This window comes from Bombina bombina, chromosome 4 (assembly GCF_027579735.1).
Source record: "Bombina bombina isolate aBomBom1 chromosome 4, aBomBom1.pri, whole genome shotgun sequence".
Lineage (NCBI taxonomy): Eukaryota > Metazoa > Chordata > Amphibia > Anura > Bombinatoridae > Bombina > Bombina bombina.
Genome location: NC_069502.1, coordinates 626,196,113 through 626,209,283, shown reverse-complemented (window position 1 = coordinate 626,209,283; position 13,171 = coordinate 626,196,113). Strand labels below are relative to the sequence as shown.

General features: G+C 35.3%; 1 protein-coding gene across 1 annotated transcript in view; it reads left to right on the top strand.

Moving 5' to 3' along the window:
- SYTL3 (synaptotagmin like 3) overlaps window positions 1–13,171 on the top strand; it is a 201,592-nt gene that overhangs the window by 147,901 nt on the left and 40,520 nt on the right. The window contains exons 12-14 of the mRNA XM_053710653.1: window positions 16–186; window positions 12,683–12,797; window positions 12,888–12,987. Of these exons, the coding sequence (XP_053566628.1) occupies window positions 16–186; window positions 12,683–12,797; window positions 12,888–12,987 (386 nt within the window). The remainder of the gene's footprint in view (window positions 1–15; window positions 187–12,682; window positions 12,798–12,887; window positions 12,988–13,171) is intronic.

Genomic DNA, 13,171 nt, shown 5'->3' with positions numbered 1-13,171 from the left:
TTTGTTTTTTTTAAGTACAACATTGAGTACTGCCAGCTGGGAACACGAATACTTCAGGTATCTGTGTGGCATGCAAGTGCATTGAAGCGTAAAGTATTCCTTGGGGAAGTGAGCATACCCCTTGAATCGTGGGATTTTCAGGATAATTCAGCTCAGTCGTTTAACTGGTATCAGCTAAGGGCGAAGGTAAGTGACATATCAGGAGAGAGGTGAATTGTCAGAAAATATGGAAGAGGAACAGTAACAAACCTCTGATGATGTCTTTGGCACAGTACAAAAAAATCAACTGCATTAAAGGACCAGTAAATACAGAAGATTTGCATAATCAACAAATGCATGATAAAAAGACAATGCAATAGCACTTAGTCTGAACTTCAAATGAGTAGTAGGTTTATTTTCTGACAAACTTTGAAGTTATGTCTATTCCATTCCCTCTGTATTATGTGATAGCCATCAGCCAATCACAAATGTATATAGGTATATTATGTGAATTCTTGCACATGCTCAGTAGGAGCTGGTGACTCAAAAAGTGTAAATATAAAAAGACTGTGCATGTTTTGTTAATGGAACTAAATTGGAAATTTGTTTAAAATTGCATGCTCTATCTGAATCATGGAAGTTTAATTTTGACTTGAGTGTCCCTTTAATGACAAAAGGACACACAAACTGATACTGTGTGTTATCTACAGTATATTTAAGACCAATGTACCCTGCCTATTTTCATCTATGTTTGTGGCCACACATAGATATATGAATGTATACAGCATATCTATAACAAACTGATTTTTAACCCCTTCATTTTCAAAACAGTAATTAAATATACTGTATTAATGTATTAAATCAAAGTGCAGCTGAAACATATTTTACACTTTAAATATAGTCCCTCTTGTGATTTTAAATGATTAAAATAAATCACAAATTAATTTGGTTGTTAAAATGTGAATTGAGCTTTATCAGATGTCTCTGGATGTCCGATAAGCAGTTTGGAGCTTTAAATAGCTTTTCAAAATGGTGATGATGTGTTGATAAAGAAAAAAAGTTAATGAGCTTTAAAAGGTCTTTAACATGATTGCTAGGCTTGGAATAGTTGTTGTATCCCAGTCCATTTTACTCCAATGCAATCTGATCAGTGCTGAACAAAATGGTTCTTATACTGACTGTGGTAGCTCAGAAGAATGAATAATCTTTATCACAACAGGATCATATAATCATCAGCTTAAATGAAGACAAGGCTAAGGGTAATTGATTTGTTTTTCTTGGCTTGTTTCAAATGGGATAAATCAGAGATTTTGTGGAATTGTCCAAGGAAATGCTGTTTCTTGCCCTGTCCTTTGAAGAGTTAAACCATTTTGTGTTCTTTATTTAGTTATGGTTATCCATGTGAGAGGAAAAACAGATAAATATTACTGAATGTATCACTGGCCTTAAGCATCCTTCAAAAGTAATTATTCCATTAATTATTAAGTTATAGACTGGGTATTGTTAATTATTCAGTGTATAATGATAATGCCTTTATGTTGATACAGTTTGTTTTTCCTTGCAATTTTTTATCAAATCGTTTTTAGCTAGCTGGGACTTCAGTAACATATTGAACAACTTTTCAACTAGAATAGAATTTACTCTGTTGCTTTTCTCGGACACACAGATATAGGCTTGGATGAATTGGGTAGGTTTACTTTTTATTCTTTTTATTTAAAGGGGCAGTCAACTCAAAATGTTTTATTGTTTAAAAGGATAGATAATCTCTTTATTACCCATTCCCCAGTTTGCACAGCCAACATGGTTATATTAATATACTATTAACCTCTATGAGTACCTTCTATCTAAGCCTCTTTTGACAGCCTCCTGATCACATACCTATTTATTTATTATTCATTGATTTGCATTTTAGCTGTGTTGTGCAGAATCCACGGTCGTGAGCACAATGTTATCTATATGGCCCACATGAACTAGTAGTCTCCTGTTGTGAAAAGCAAATAAAAAAAGCATGTGATTAAGAGGCTCTCTATAGTGGCTTAGAAACAGGCAGAAATTTAGAGGTTTAAATGTTATAAAGTATATTAATATAACAATGTTGTTTGTGCAAAGCTGGTGAATGGGTAGTAAAGGGGTTATCTATCTTTTTAAAACAATAACAATTTTAGTGTTGACTTGCCTTTTTAAAGAAGGTTATTTTAAACATGTTCTGCTTAGATCCAATACAATTACAAACAATGGAAAAAGCAATATACACATATATTTAAATATTAGACAGATAGATAGTCTGCTCTTTTGTAGCTGCCAGGATAAACAAAGCAGTTGCAGTACAGGTGCAAATCCCTAAATCCGGAAATTCCAAAATCCAGACTTTTTCATTAATATTTTTTTTTTTTAAATAAAATGATTAAATATTAAAAATGTTCCCCACCAGTAAGTCACAATCTCCTCTGTCTGCCTATTTAGCTTGGTTTATGTGTTATAAAAATGCAAATACGAGTATAATATCTAAAACTATTACCTTTCTTATTACAGTACTGTACTATCTTATCTTTCTGATTGTGCTATGTAATAGAAGTATTAAGAATGATATAAACTACCTGTTGGTTACATGTATAAGTTGTATTATGACATGAAAATATTAACTTAATGACATAAGATAATTGTGTTTTGATTTGGTCCTGTCCCCTCTCCAAGCTGTCCCATTTTACATATGCAAATATACAAATATTCTAAAATCCAAACTATTCTGAAATCCCAACCTTCTCCAGTTCCAAGCAGTTTGGACAAAAGGGTTATGTACCTGTAATGAACAGTTTTACAGTTATAAATTACACATTATACACACATGTACGGTGTACAAAAAAAGCAATCATTCTTTTTTTTTTTTAAACATTAATGTAATAGTCGTGCAAAGATATATCCCAATTAGATCTCTTACTCATTCATTTTGTATAGGTTAACAACGATTTGTTAGAGTGGCCAGACAATTGTAAAATATTTTCATATATAGATATTTTCTATGGTCCCAAAGTCCATAGATGGAACATACATACATTAGTAATATAACACATAATTGGATTGGCTGATGGAACTTAATTTCTCTAAAGAGGAAGAGGATGATATGTAAGCTGGATTTACACTTCAAACGCTATTGGGAGATAATGGTCAAAAGTGAAATGTGCATTTATTTGTATTACAAAAAATTATTCTAGTAAAAGTTATTAGTTTTGACAGCATATGTACATATGTCCTCTCTTAAACACCTCACCTGCTGAGAGAACAAGCAGTGACATATATGCTCTCAGTTATTAATTAATTTACATCATAGAAGCCATTTTTTGTTAAGGTGTGGTGTTTAAATGCTGGTACACAGGGCATGTACCGCATATGTGTTTATGCCCTAAAACAGTAATTACATTTGATAGAAGCAATTTTGCTAATATAAATATATTGCAAATATGCTTCTATTCAAAATTAAAATGCAATCATGCATGTTTCAGTTTTGATCATTTTGTCCCTAAAATGAGAAAATAAAACAAACTGAGATAAATAATTGGCTAATAAAGCCTTACATTTGTATGGATATAAATATGCAACATTATACTAGTGATTGAAGTTAATAACTGCAATGCCCATAATAATCTATATACACATACTATTACTAAAGGTTTAAATAAAGGACTAGTGAATGTTTTATTAGAACGTAACATGAGATGTGCACCCAGTTTATTCTGAGGGTGCTGCCAAAGTTTATGGAAGCTGTGGTTTGAATTAGTAAACATGTCAGATTAGGTATGCAGTACAGGTATACAAAACAACCAAACTATCGCAACTATTAGGATTTATAATGAACAAGCTCTTAAAATACACCCAGAATCTGTAAGTAGAAACAATATAGAAGCCTGTGGCTGCCTTCTAAATATCAATGTCACTGTGACAAAGTTGGCAGCACTGTTGTATTTTGTTGGATGTGGTATACTGTGAGCGGTATTGAATGAGGAGACGCTGTTTGTTGGTAGCAATAACAATGCAGAGCTGTGTAACTTCCGCTCTGTTCATTTGGTGTCACATACGTTTATTACAGTAACAAGTTATCGCCACTTTGACCAAAGATTCTAGTATATTCAGGGTGCTGTTAGTAACCACTCTGAAAGGAACAACATTATTGACCGATATTCGAGTGACCACAAGGGTTTTCTGATAGATTTAATCAATATCGACTGAAAATACTGGTGAAGTTAACACCAGGAGGGGATGGAGATGATCTTGCTGTCTTCGTTTATATTGATACCAATGATGAAGTGAAAATGGTAGGATCCTAAAGAATGATTTCAAGGAACTAGTAATCAAGCTTAATGGGACATTATACACTAGAAATTCTTTGCATAAATGTTTTGTAGATCCAGTTATATAGCCCATCTGGGTATGCTTTTGTAAAAATGTATAGTTTTGCTTATTTATAAATAACATTGTGCTGATTTTCAGGCTCCTTACCAAGCCCCAACGTTTTAGATGTATACTGATGTATACAGACTTCAGACTGCTTCTGTTTGTATAATGGGTCTTTTTATATGCAGGGGAGGGGGTAGGTTCTGCTATCAGCCCCTTTCAGTGGGTGTCCCAGGCTTATCTCATTAACAGTGTTAAATTGGTAGCTTCTAAGTAAGTTTTTAAAAGGTTTTACACTGGCTTTTTATATCAGTATCTGTGCATAGTATTCTTTATAGTAGTGTATATGAAAATTGGTGTATACTGCCCTTTTAAGAAAAGGACCTCTGGGGAAGTATTTTTTGAGATACTACTTGTGCCACACAATAAGGTATAGCAAGGCAGTTGGAATTCATGGAGTTTAATAAGTGTCTAAAGTCTTGGGGGTAGATTTATTAAATGTCCGCTCGATGTTGCTAAATGCTGACAGCATATGCTGTCGGAATTTATGATTGCACAAGCATTTCTTGTGAAATGCTTGTGCAATGCCGCCCCCTGGAAATTCACGGCCAATTGGCCACTAGCAGGGGGTGTCAATCATCCTGATCGTATACGATCAGGATGATTGATGTCCGCCACCTGAGAGGTGGCGGATGAGTTAAGGAGCAGCGTTCTTATGACCGCTGCTTCTTAACTTTTGTTTCTGGCGTGCCTGAAGGCTCGCATGGAAACAGCTGCATTCGCAGCATAATAAATCTAGACCTTGGTGTAAAGATTTTGGGGTTTAAGAGCATTGGGCTGTTTTTGCATTTGTGTATAATTTTTATAGTCATGATGAATTGTACCTGAATGAAAGAGAGTCTGCTTTGCTTGGGAAGAGGATCGCTAGATGGTTGGAGAAGGATTTAAACTAAGAAAAAGGGTTAGGGGCAAAGCTTAAATGGGAAAGCAAGTACAGAGAGAGGTGGTAACCCAGTTAAAACCAAGGGCAGTGGAGATGGGGAGGAGGGGAAGTTCAGATAACAGGTAGGTGTCTATTCATAAAATCAATCTAAACACTAGAAAAAGAGAAGTGATAGCTTCTTTGCTAGTGTTGCAGATTCAACTTGTATAACGTATCAACAAAGCATAACTACAACTGGAAGCTACAAATGACCAGAATGCTACTATAGACAATAACAATACAAATTTGAATCTTAGTGGGTAGGGTAGAGTAGCAATTACAGACTTTAAGAGAAAAAAAAGAGGCATGATAAAAGTTGCTTAAGGACAATAATTTGTCTCTGATTGGCTACATTGCCACAACCTACTTTAAAAATAAAATAATTGGGGTCTACAGAACGTAGCCTTATTGTCTCTCATGTGCAGTAACACACATGCCAGTTTAGATAACTACGTCGTTCTTATGGCCCGAGGATCAATAACTCACTATTAAACACAACATAAATACATGTAAAAGTATACTTACACTCATATAAACAGTGTCTGATAACAAATAAATATTTAAAAAGTTATAAGGGCTCAAAGCTAGATGGTATAATGTGGTTGAATAAAAAAAGGGGCTGTTAAGAGCTTCAACATTTATATACATACACACACATGTCTAAATATGAGTATGTACGCATATATACTGTATATATGTGTGTAGAGAGATGTGTATACATATGTACTTAAGTATTGATGTGTTTTACTGTATATGTACTGTACATATCTAACATTCCAATCTTCTTTACTTACAGGATAATGTACTTTTTATTTTAAACACAAATTTCTATATATATGTGATAATGTTAATGTAAAATACATATCTGATAATAGAACTAAATTGGAAATTTGTTTGAAATTGTGTGCTCTTATCTGAATCATAAAATAAAAAATACCAAGGAGCAATGGTTACCTTAAAGGGATAGTCTACTCTAAAATTGTTATTATTTTAAAAGATAGATAATGCCTTTACTACCCATCCCCCCCTTTGCACAACCAACATTGATATAATATCTATACTATAATTGCGTTTGTAATGCGGTGGATTCCGGAAATGGCAGGGTGGTGAAAGAATACACCAATTCTTTCACTACCCTGCCATTTTCGGAATTCACCGGGATGCAGTGAATTCTTTCACCACCCAGCCATTTTCGGAATCCACCAGGATGCAGTGAAGGCAAACGGAGCATTACAAAAGCAACAACTAACCGCCCGCATCAATTATTAAAAAAAAAAACAATAAACTAACCGCCCGCATCAAGTATTAAAAATATATAAATAACCGCTCGCACCAATTATTAAAAAACAAAACAAAAAAAAAATTAAAAAAACATGTCTAACCCCCAGGTTGCTACTCACCATTCCTGAAGTCCGGCGGAGATGGTCCTGTTCCAGGTGGTGAAGTCTTCTTCCAAGCGCGACCTCTTCTTCTTCCCGGAACATCCTGCGTGTAGCGGAGCTGAAGACTGAAGACCAATGACCAGTGAATAGTGAATTCAAGGTACGCGATTAAAGATGGCGTCCCTTGAATTCCTACTGGCTGATTTGATTCTTCCAATTCAAATCAGCCAATAGGATTAGAGCTACTCAAATCCTATTGGCTGTTCAAATCAGCCAATAGGATGAGATCAAGTGGAATTCTATTGGCTGATTTGAATAGCCAATAGGATTTGAGTAGCTCTAATCCTATTGGTTGATTTGAATTGGAAGACTCAAATCAGCCAATAGGAATTCAAGGGACGCCATCTTTAATCGCGTACCTTGAATTCACTATTCAGTGTACGGCGGAAATCGTAAGAAGAGAATCCTCCACGCTCCATGGCTCCGCGGTCGCCGGTCTTCAGTTCCAGGGCCATCTTTAATCGGGTATCTTGAATTCACTATTCAGTGTACGGCGGAGATCATACGACGAGGATCCTCCACGATCCATAGCTCCACGGTCGCTGGTCTTCAGTTCCAGGGTCGCCGGTCTTCAGCTCTGCGGTCATCGGTCTTCATCTCCGCTCCACGCAGGATGTTCCTGGAAGAAGAAGGCACATTTGGAAGAAGACTTCACGCCTGGAACAGGACCTTCTCCGCCGGACTTCATGAACGGTGAGTAGAAACTTGGGGGTTAGACTTAGGTTTTTTAAGGTTTTTTTGGGGTGGTTTGCTTTATTTAGATTAGGGATGGGCAGTAAAAGAGGGCAATGGGTAGTTTAGATTTTTTAGTGTTAGGTTCTTTTATTTTGGGGGGTGGGGGCGTTTACTGTTAGGTGGGACTTTTTTTGTAAAAGAGCTGATTATCTTGGGGCAATGCCCTGTAAAAAGCCATTTTAAGGGCTACTGACAGTTTATTCTTAGAGTAGGGGTGTTTTTATTTTGGGGGGCATTTTTATTTTCATAGGGATTAGGTTTAATTTTGTTAAATTTGGTAATTTGATTTTTTATTTTCGGTAATGTTAGCCTTTTTTTATTTTTTGTAAACTTAGTTGTTTTTTTTTTGTAACTTTAGAATGTATTAGTTTAGGTTATTTAGGTTAATTTAAGGGGGTGTTAGGTTAGGGGGTGTTAGTTTAGAGAATACCTTTTGTATTTATTTCGGACAGTAGTTTGTCCAAATAGAGTGTGGCTATATCTGTAGTTTATTATATAGAAATTATTTTTGATATATTTAAGACAGTAGTCTATTATAATTATAGTATTGCTTCACCTGTAGCTTAAATATTTATATAAAAGAAGAGTTACAAAATAGGTTGTTTCTACATCTGTAGTTTAAAAAATAATTAGACTGCCTCAACTAGTACTTTATAACATTTAAACCTCTAAATTTTTGGCTAAATGCAAGTCAATAGATAATAAATAAAAAAGTAATGTGATCAGGGGGCAGTCAGAAGATGTTTAGATACAAGGTAATCACAGAGATAGTATGATTAATATACATTGGGCTTCCTTATCCCTCCTTGTCCCTTTATTTTATTTTTTATTTATTTTATTTATTTTTTATTTTCTGTAGCGTAGGGCCCTCCCTCCCCCCTCCGCCGCTGTGCCACCCACCCGCCTCCTGGATTACCTCCCAACACCTCCCGCCAGCACCAGCAGATGATCGCTACACTCAGTGTCACTCTGTGTGACAATTTAACATCTGCCCTCATATGGAACCTGAGCACCGATCTCACTCTGGTTCCATATGCGGGCAGATGCCTAGAACTCGGGAACTCCAGCTCTTGTCTGTAACTTAACAGCCAAGTTTGCTGAAGCTTCCTGAAGCTCAGGCATATATATACGTTGTGCGGTATGATTGAAAGTACCGCACAATGTATAAATACGCCTTTTTGGCTGAAGTGGTTAATATAACCATGTTGGTTATGCAAAACTGGGGCATGGGTAATAAAGGGATTATCTATATTTTAAAACAATAAATATTCTATTGTAGACTGTCCCTTTAAATATCTGCTGCTTGCAAATGAAGTAAATTGAGTAACAAAATGGGGGCGCTAGAGTTATTGGCATATAAGGAACAGTATGTCATAAATGCTATTACAGAAACCTTGTGGTTTGAAATACATGACTGGGAAGTCAATTTAAATAGTTAAACACTATTTTGGAGGGACAGAGGAAACAGGAAAGGGGAGGAGTATGTTTAAATGTTAAACCTGAATTAAACACTAGTGTTAATTAATTATCATGTCATAATACTGATGATAATGTGGAAGCACATTATGAGTTGAAATTTGCACATGGCCAATACATTAATCATAAAAATATGCTACAGAGCACCAGATATTAATATTGATGAGGAAGATCAGCTTTTATCACAGATGGAGAAAGCTGCACATATGGGGCAAGTTTTAATAATAGGATTTTTTTTTTCCTTACCCAGACATTGATTGAGATTTAGGGGTTAGTTAGGGGTTAGTAGCTCAGCTATAGGGAACAAGTTTTTAAACCTGCTAAATGGGTACCTGTCTGGATTTGGTAATAACTAATAATGTACTGCTCTTTTCAAGCATTCAAGTTAGAAAGCACTTGGGAAGTAGTAACCATAACATGGTGTCAGGAAATTAATTTAAAACACACACAAACTGATAGGAGCTTTACCAAAACACTTAAAAGGATAGTCTAGTCAATATTAAACTTTCATGATTCATATAGAACCTGCAATTTTAAACCACTTTCCAATTGACTTTTAACATTAAATTTGCTTTGTTCCCTTGCTGGTAGTTTTGAAAAGCTAAACCTAGGTAGGCTCAAATTGATTTTTAAACAGTTAAAAACTGCCTCTTAGCTCAGAGTATTTTGAAAGTTTTTCACAGTTAGACAGTACTAGTTCATGTGTGTCATATAGATAACATTGTGCTCACTCCTGTGGCGTTATTTAGGAGTCTGTACTTATTGGCCAAACTGTGTGTCTGTCAAAAGCACTGAGATAAGGGGGCAGTCTGCAGAGGCTTAGATGCAAGGTAATCACAGAGGTAAAAAGTATATTGATATAACTGTGTTGGTTATACCAAACTGGGGAATGGGTAATAAAGGGATTATCTATCTTTTAAAACAATAAAAATTCAGGTGTAGATCGTCCCTTTAATTTTTAGAAAAGGTCAGTTTCTGCAGCTTGTGTGATGCTAAGTGCTTAAAGGACCACTAAACACAGTAGAAAATCATAATCAGTTGGGTAATAAAAAGACAATGCCAACGTTTGAATTACAATTAAATAATATAAGGGTCAGACAATATACTCCCTGCTCTGGGGTTGTACCGAAAGACTGCCGTACAGCAGGAGTGGTGCCCATATTTAAAAGCAACCAAAGGACCAAAAGATCAGCCAGGAAATTGCAGACATGTGAGCTTAAATTTAAAAGATTATATAGGGATACTATTTAGGAATACATTTTGGCCAACAGTATCATTAATAGGAGTTAATATTGTTTTTTTGAAGGAGAGATAGTGTCACCCCAACCTAATTACATTTTATTAGGAATTTAGTAAAAATATAAATGAGGGTGATGCAGTGGATGTGATCTATTTCGATTTTTCTTAAGCATTTGATACAGTTTCACATATAAGATTGTACAAATTGAGAGAGATAGGTTTGGAGAAAAATACTTGTACTTAAATTGAAAACTGGCTTAATGGGATATGAAATCCATTTATTTTTTTTAGCCAGCTCCTAAGCTTAAATTCCTGCTTTTTCAAATAAAGACACCAAGAGAACAAAGAAAATGTATAATAGGAGTAAATTAGAAAGTTGCTTAAAATTGCATGCTCTATCTGAATCATGAAAGAAAAAAAAATGGATTTGATATCCCTTTAAGTAATGAGTGCAGAGAGTGGTTGTTTATAATACATTTTCAATTGGAGTAGGTCCTGTCCTAGGTCCACTTTTCTTTTTAATTTGTTTAATAATGATCATGAATGGGGCATCAAAAGTCAAGTGTCAGTGTTTGCAGATGTCAAAAAATTAAGTAAGGTATTGAAGTCTGAACAGGTTGTTACTTCTCTACAGAGAGACTTGGATAAATTGCGGGGGGGGGGGGGGGCTGGGCAGCAAGTGGCAGATGAGATTTAATTTAGGTGAATGCAAAGTTATACAGTTTGGCAGCAAAAATAAGCATTCAACATACTATTAATGGGGTTTAATAAATGAGACTGACGTGAGAAGTATTGTAGACAACAGACTTATAAATAAGGTGCAATGTCAGACAAGAGTTGCAAAAGCCAGAAAGGAGCTCTCGTTTATAAAAAGGGAATATACATTCACATGATGAAAATATAATTTTGCCTCTTTATAAATCAATGTTAAGATCCCACCTTGAATATGCAGTGCAATTTTGGGGTATCATTTTTTAAGAAGGACATTATTATGGAACTTTAAAAAGTGCAAATTAGGGTTACAAAATTAATAAGGGGTAAATGTGCTTTATGAAGAAAGGTTGCAATTATTCGCAATAGAAAAGTCTCTAAGGGGTCCAGCGAGCCTTCAGGAAGACCGCTGCTCCATAACCTGTCTGCCTGCTCTGAGGCGGCGGACAGAAATCAACCCGATCGGATACGATCGGGTTGATTGACACCCCTTGCTAGTGGCGAATCTGCATGATAAATGCCGACAGCGTATGTTGTCGGCATTTATCGATGTGCAGCAGACATGATCCGTTATATCGGATCATGTCCGCTCGCACCATAGTAAATAGGCCCCAATGTGGATAAAATCACATTGTACAAATATATTTATGGCCCATATAAGTAATTTTGGCTGATCTATTTATCAATAGGACTGAACAAAGGACAAGATGTCATCCATTAAGACTTGAGGTTTCAGTAGTGTAAGGGATTCTTTATAGTAAGAATAATAAGGATATGCCAAATGAGGTTGTTTTAGATGCTTTTTGGCAAAACATCATATACATGGTTATAACAGTATTGACAGTAGAGTAGCTTTTTAATCCAAGAAGAAATCTGATTGCTACTTTGGAGTTAAGAATGGATTGTATCCCTTCGTTTGGGTCAACAGTAGTAACCAAAATGTGTGAAAGTTTGAACTTTATGTACTGTAGTCTTTTTCAACCAATATCACTATGTAAATATGTAACAGTGCAGAGTACATTAAAAACCATATGACCACTTAGTTTTCAATTTCCTTGAATTTAAAAAGAATTGCAAGAAAGTTCTTAAGGTTTTGCTAATGAACTGGAATATAACTGCATAGTTATAAACTAGGAAGGGTAGCTAAGATTAGGCTCTAAATAATGGAAGTACCTTTGTAAGGTATATGGCTTATCATTTTGTGGCCAATAGCTATAATGAAGTCATTTTTTTTTTTGCATTTGCTAGTCTGAAAAGAAAAATGCAATAGTCCTCTGAATGTATAAAATTTTATCTGGAGACCTATTGCACATACATAATGTATTTACAGCTAAATATACACATTTATATTATGAAGCTGGTCATTAGAGCGAGGCAAAAGGAAGCTTAAAATGACACTCACGTGTACAACAAACAACTCTGCGGCATCACATATTGACACTTTGATTCTTTTCCCCCGCTCTGAAAAAAATTCTGCAGGCGCCCATGTTGTGCTGTAATGTTAAATTCATTCAACCTACCTGTCAATGGCAACAATTTCAAATTGGTTCAACTACCCCACACACATAGTTTAGTGCCCGCATCTGAAATAGGAGATATTCATAACTAGTCCTCATTTAATTTAAAGTGAGGAGTGTAAGGGCAGGGAATATTATTACTCTGATGCAGAGTGAGCAAATTACTTCTCATTACAACATGGGCTATATATAAATCTTTTTTTCCCCTCCAGCCAAAAAAACACGAAGAGGGCATGATTCAGTATCATGGAGAACTTTGTGTAAGAGTCAGACTTGCAATACCTCCGGTTTGTAACAAATTCCAGTATGGAGACTACACAATTCAAGGTAAATATACTTCCAGGTTTGCTTTTGATCTTTACTGATTGATTGAATTTATTCATGATCATATTTTAAATGTTTTCTTCATTTTCACAGAGGTAAAAAAACCTGAACTGAGTCAACTACATGTTGTCATAAATGATGCCAGGAACTTATCATTAAGACCAGATGGTAATTTAAGTTCATATGTAAAAAGGTAAAAAAACAAACATTGTTTTTATTGTTACCTATATGAACATTTCCATAAACAAGCAAAACCATTTTCTCAGATATGGGCATCCACCAATATTTTATTTGAAGTGAGTGTGAGGGGAGGGCAAAGATGTAATATTATTAATGTAGAAAAACAAACACAATCTATATGTATAGCTTTAAAGGGA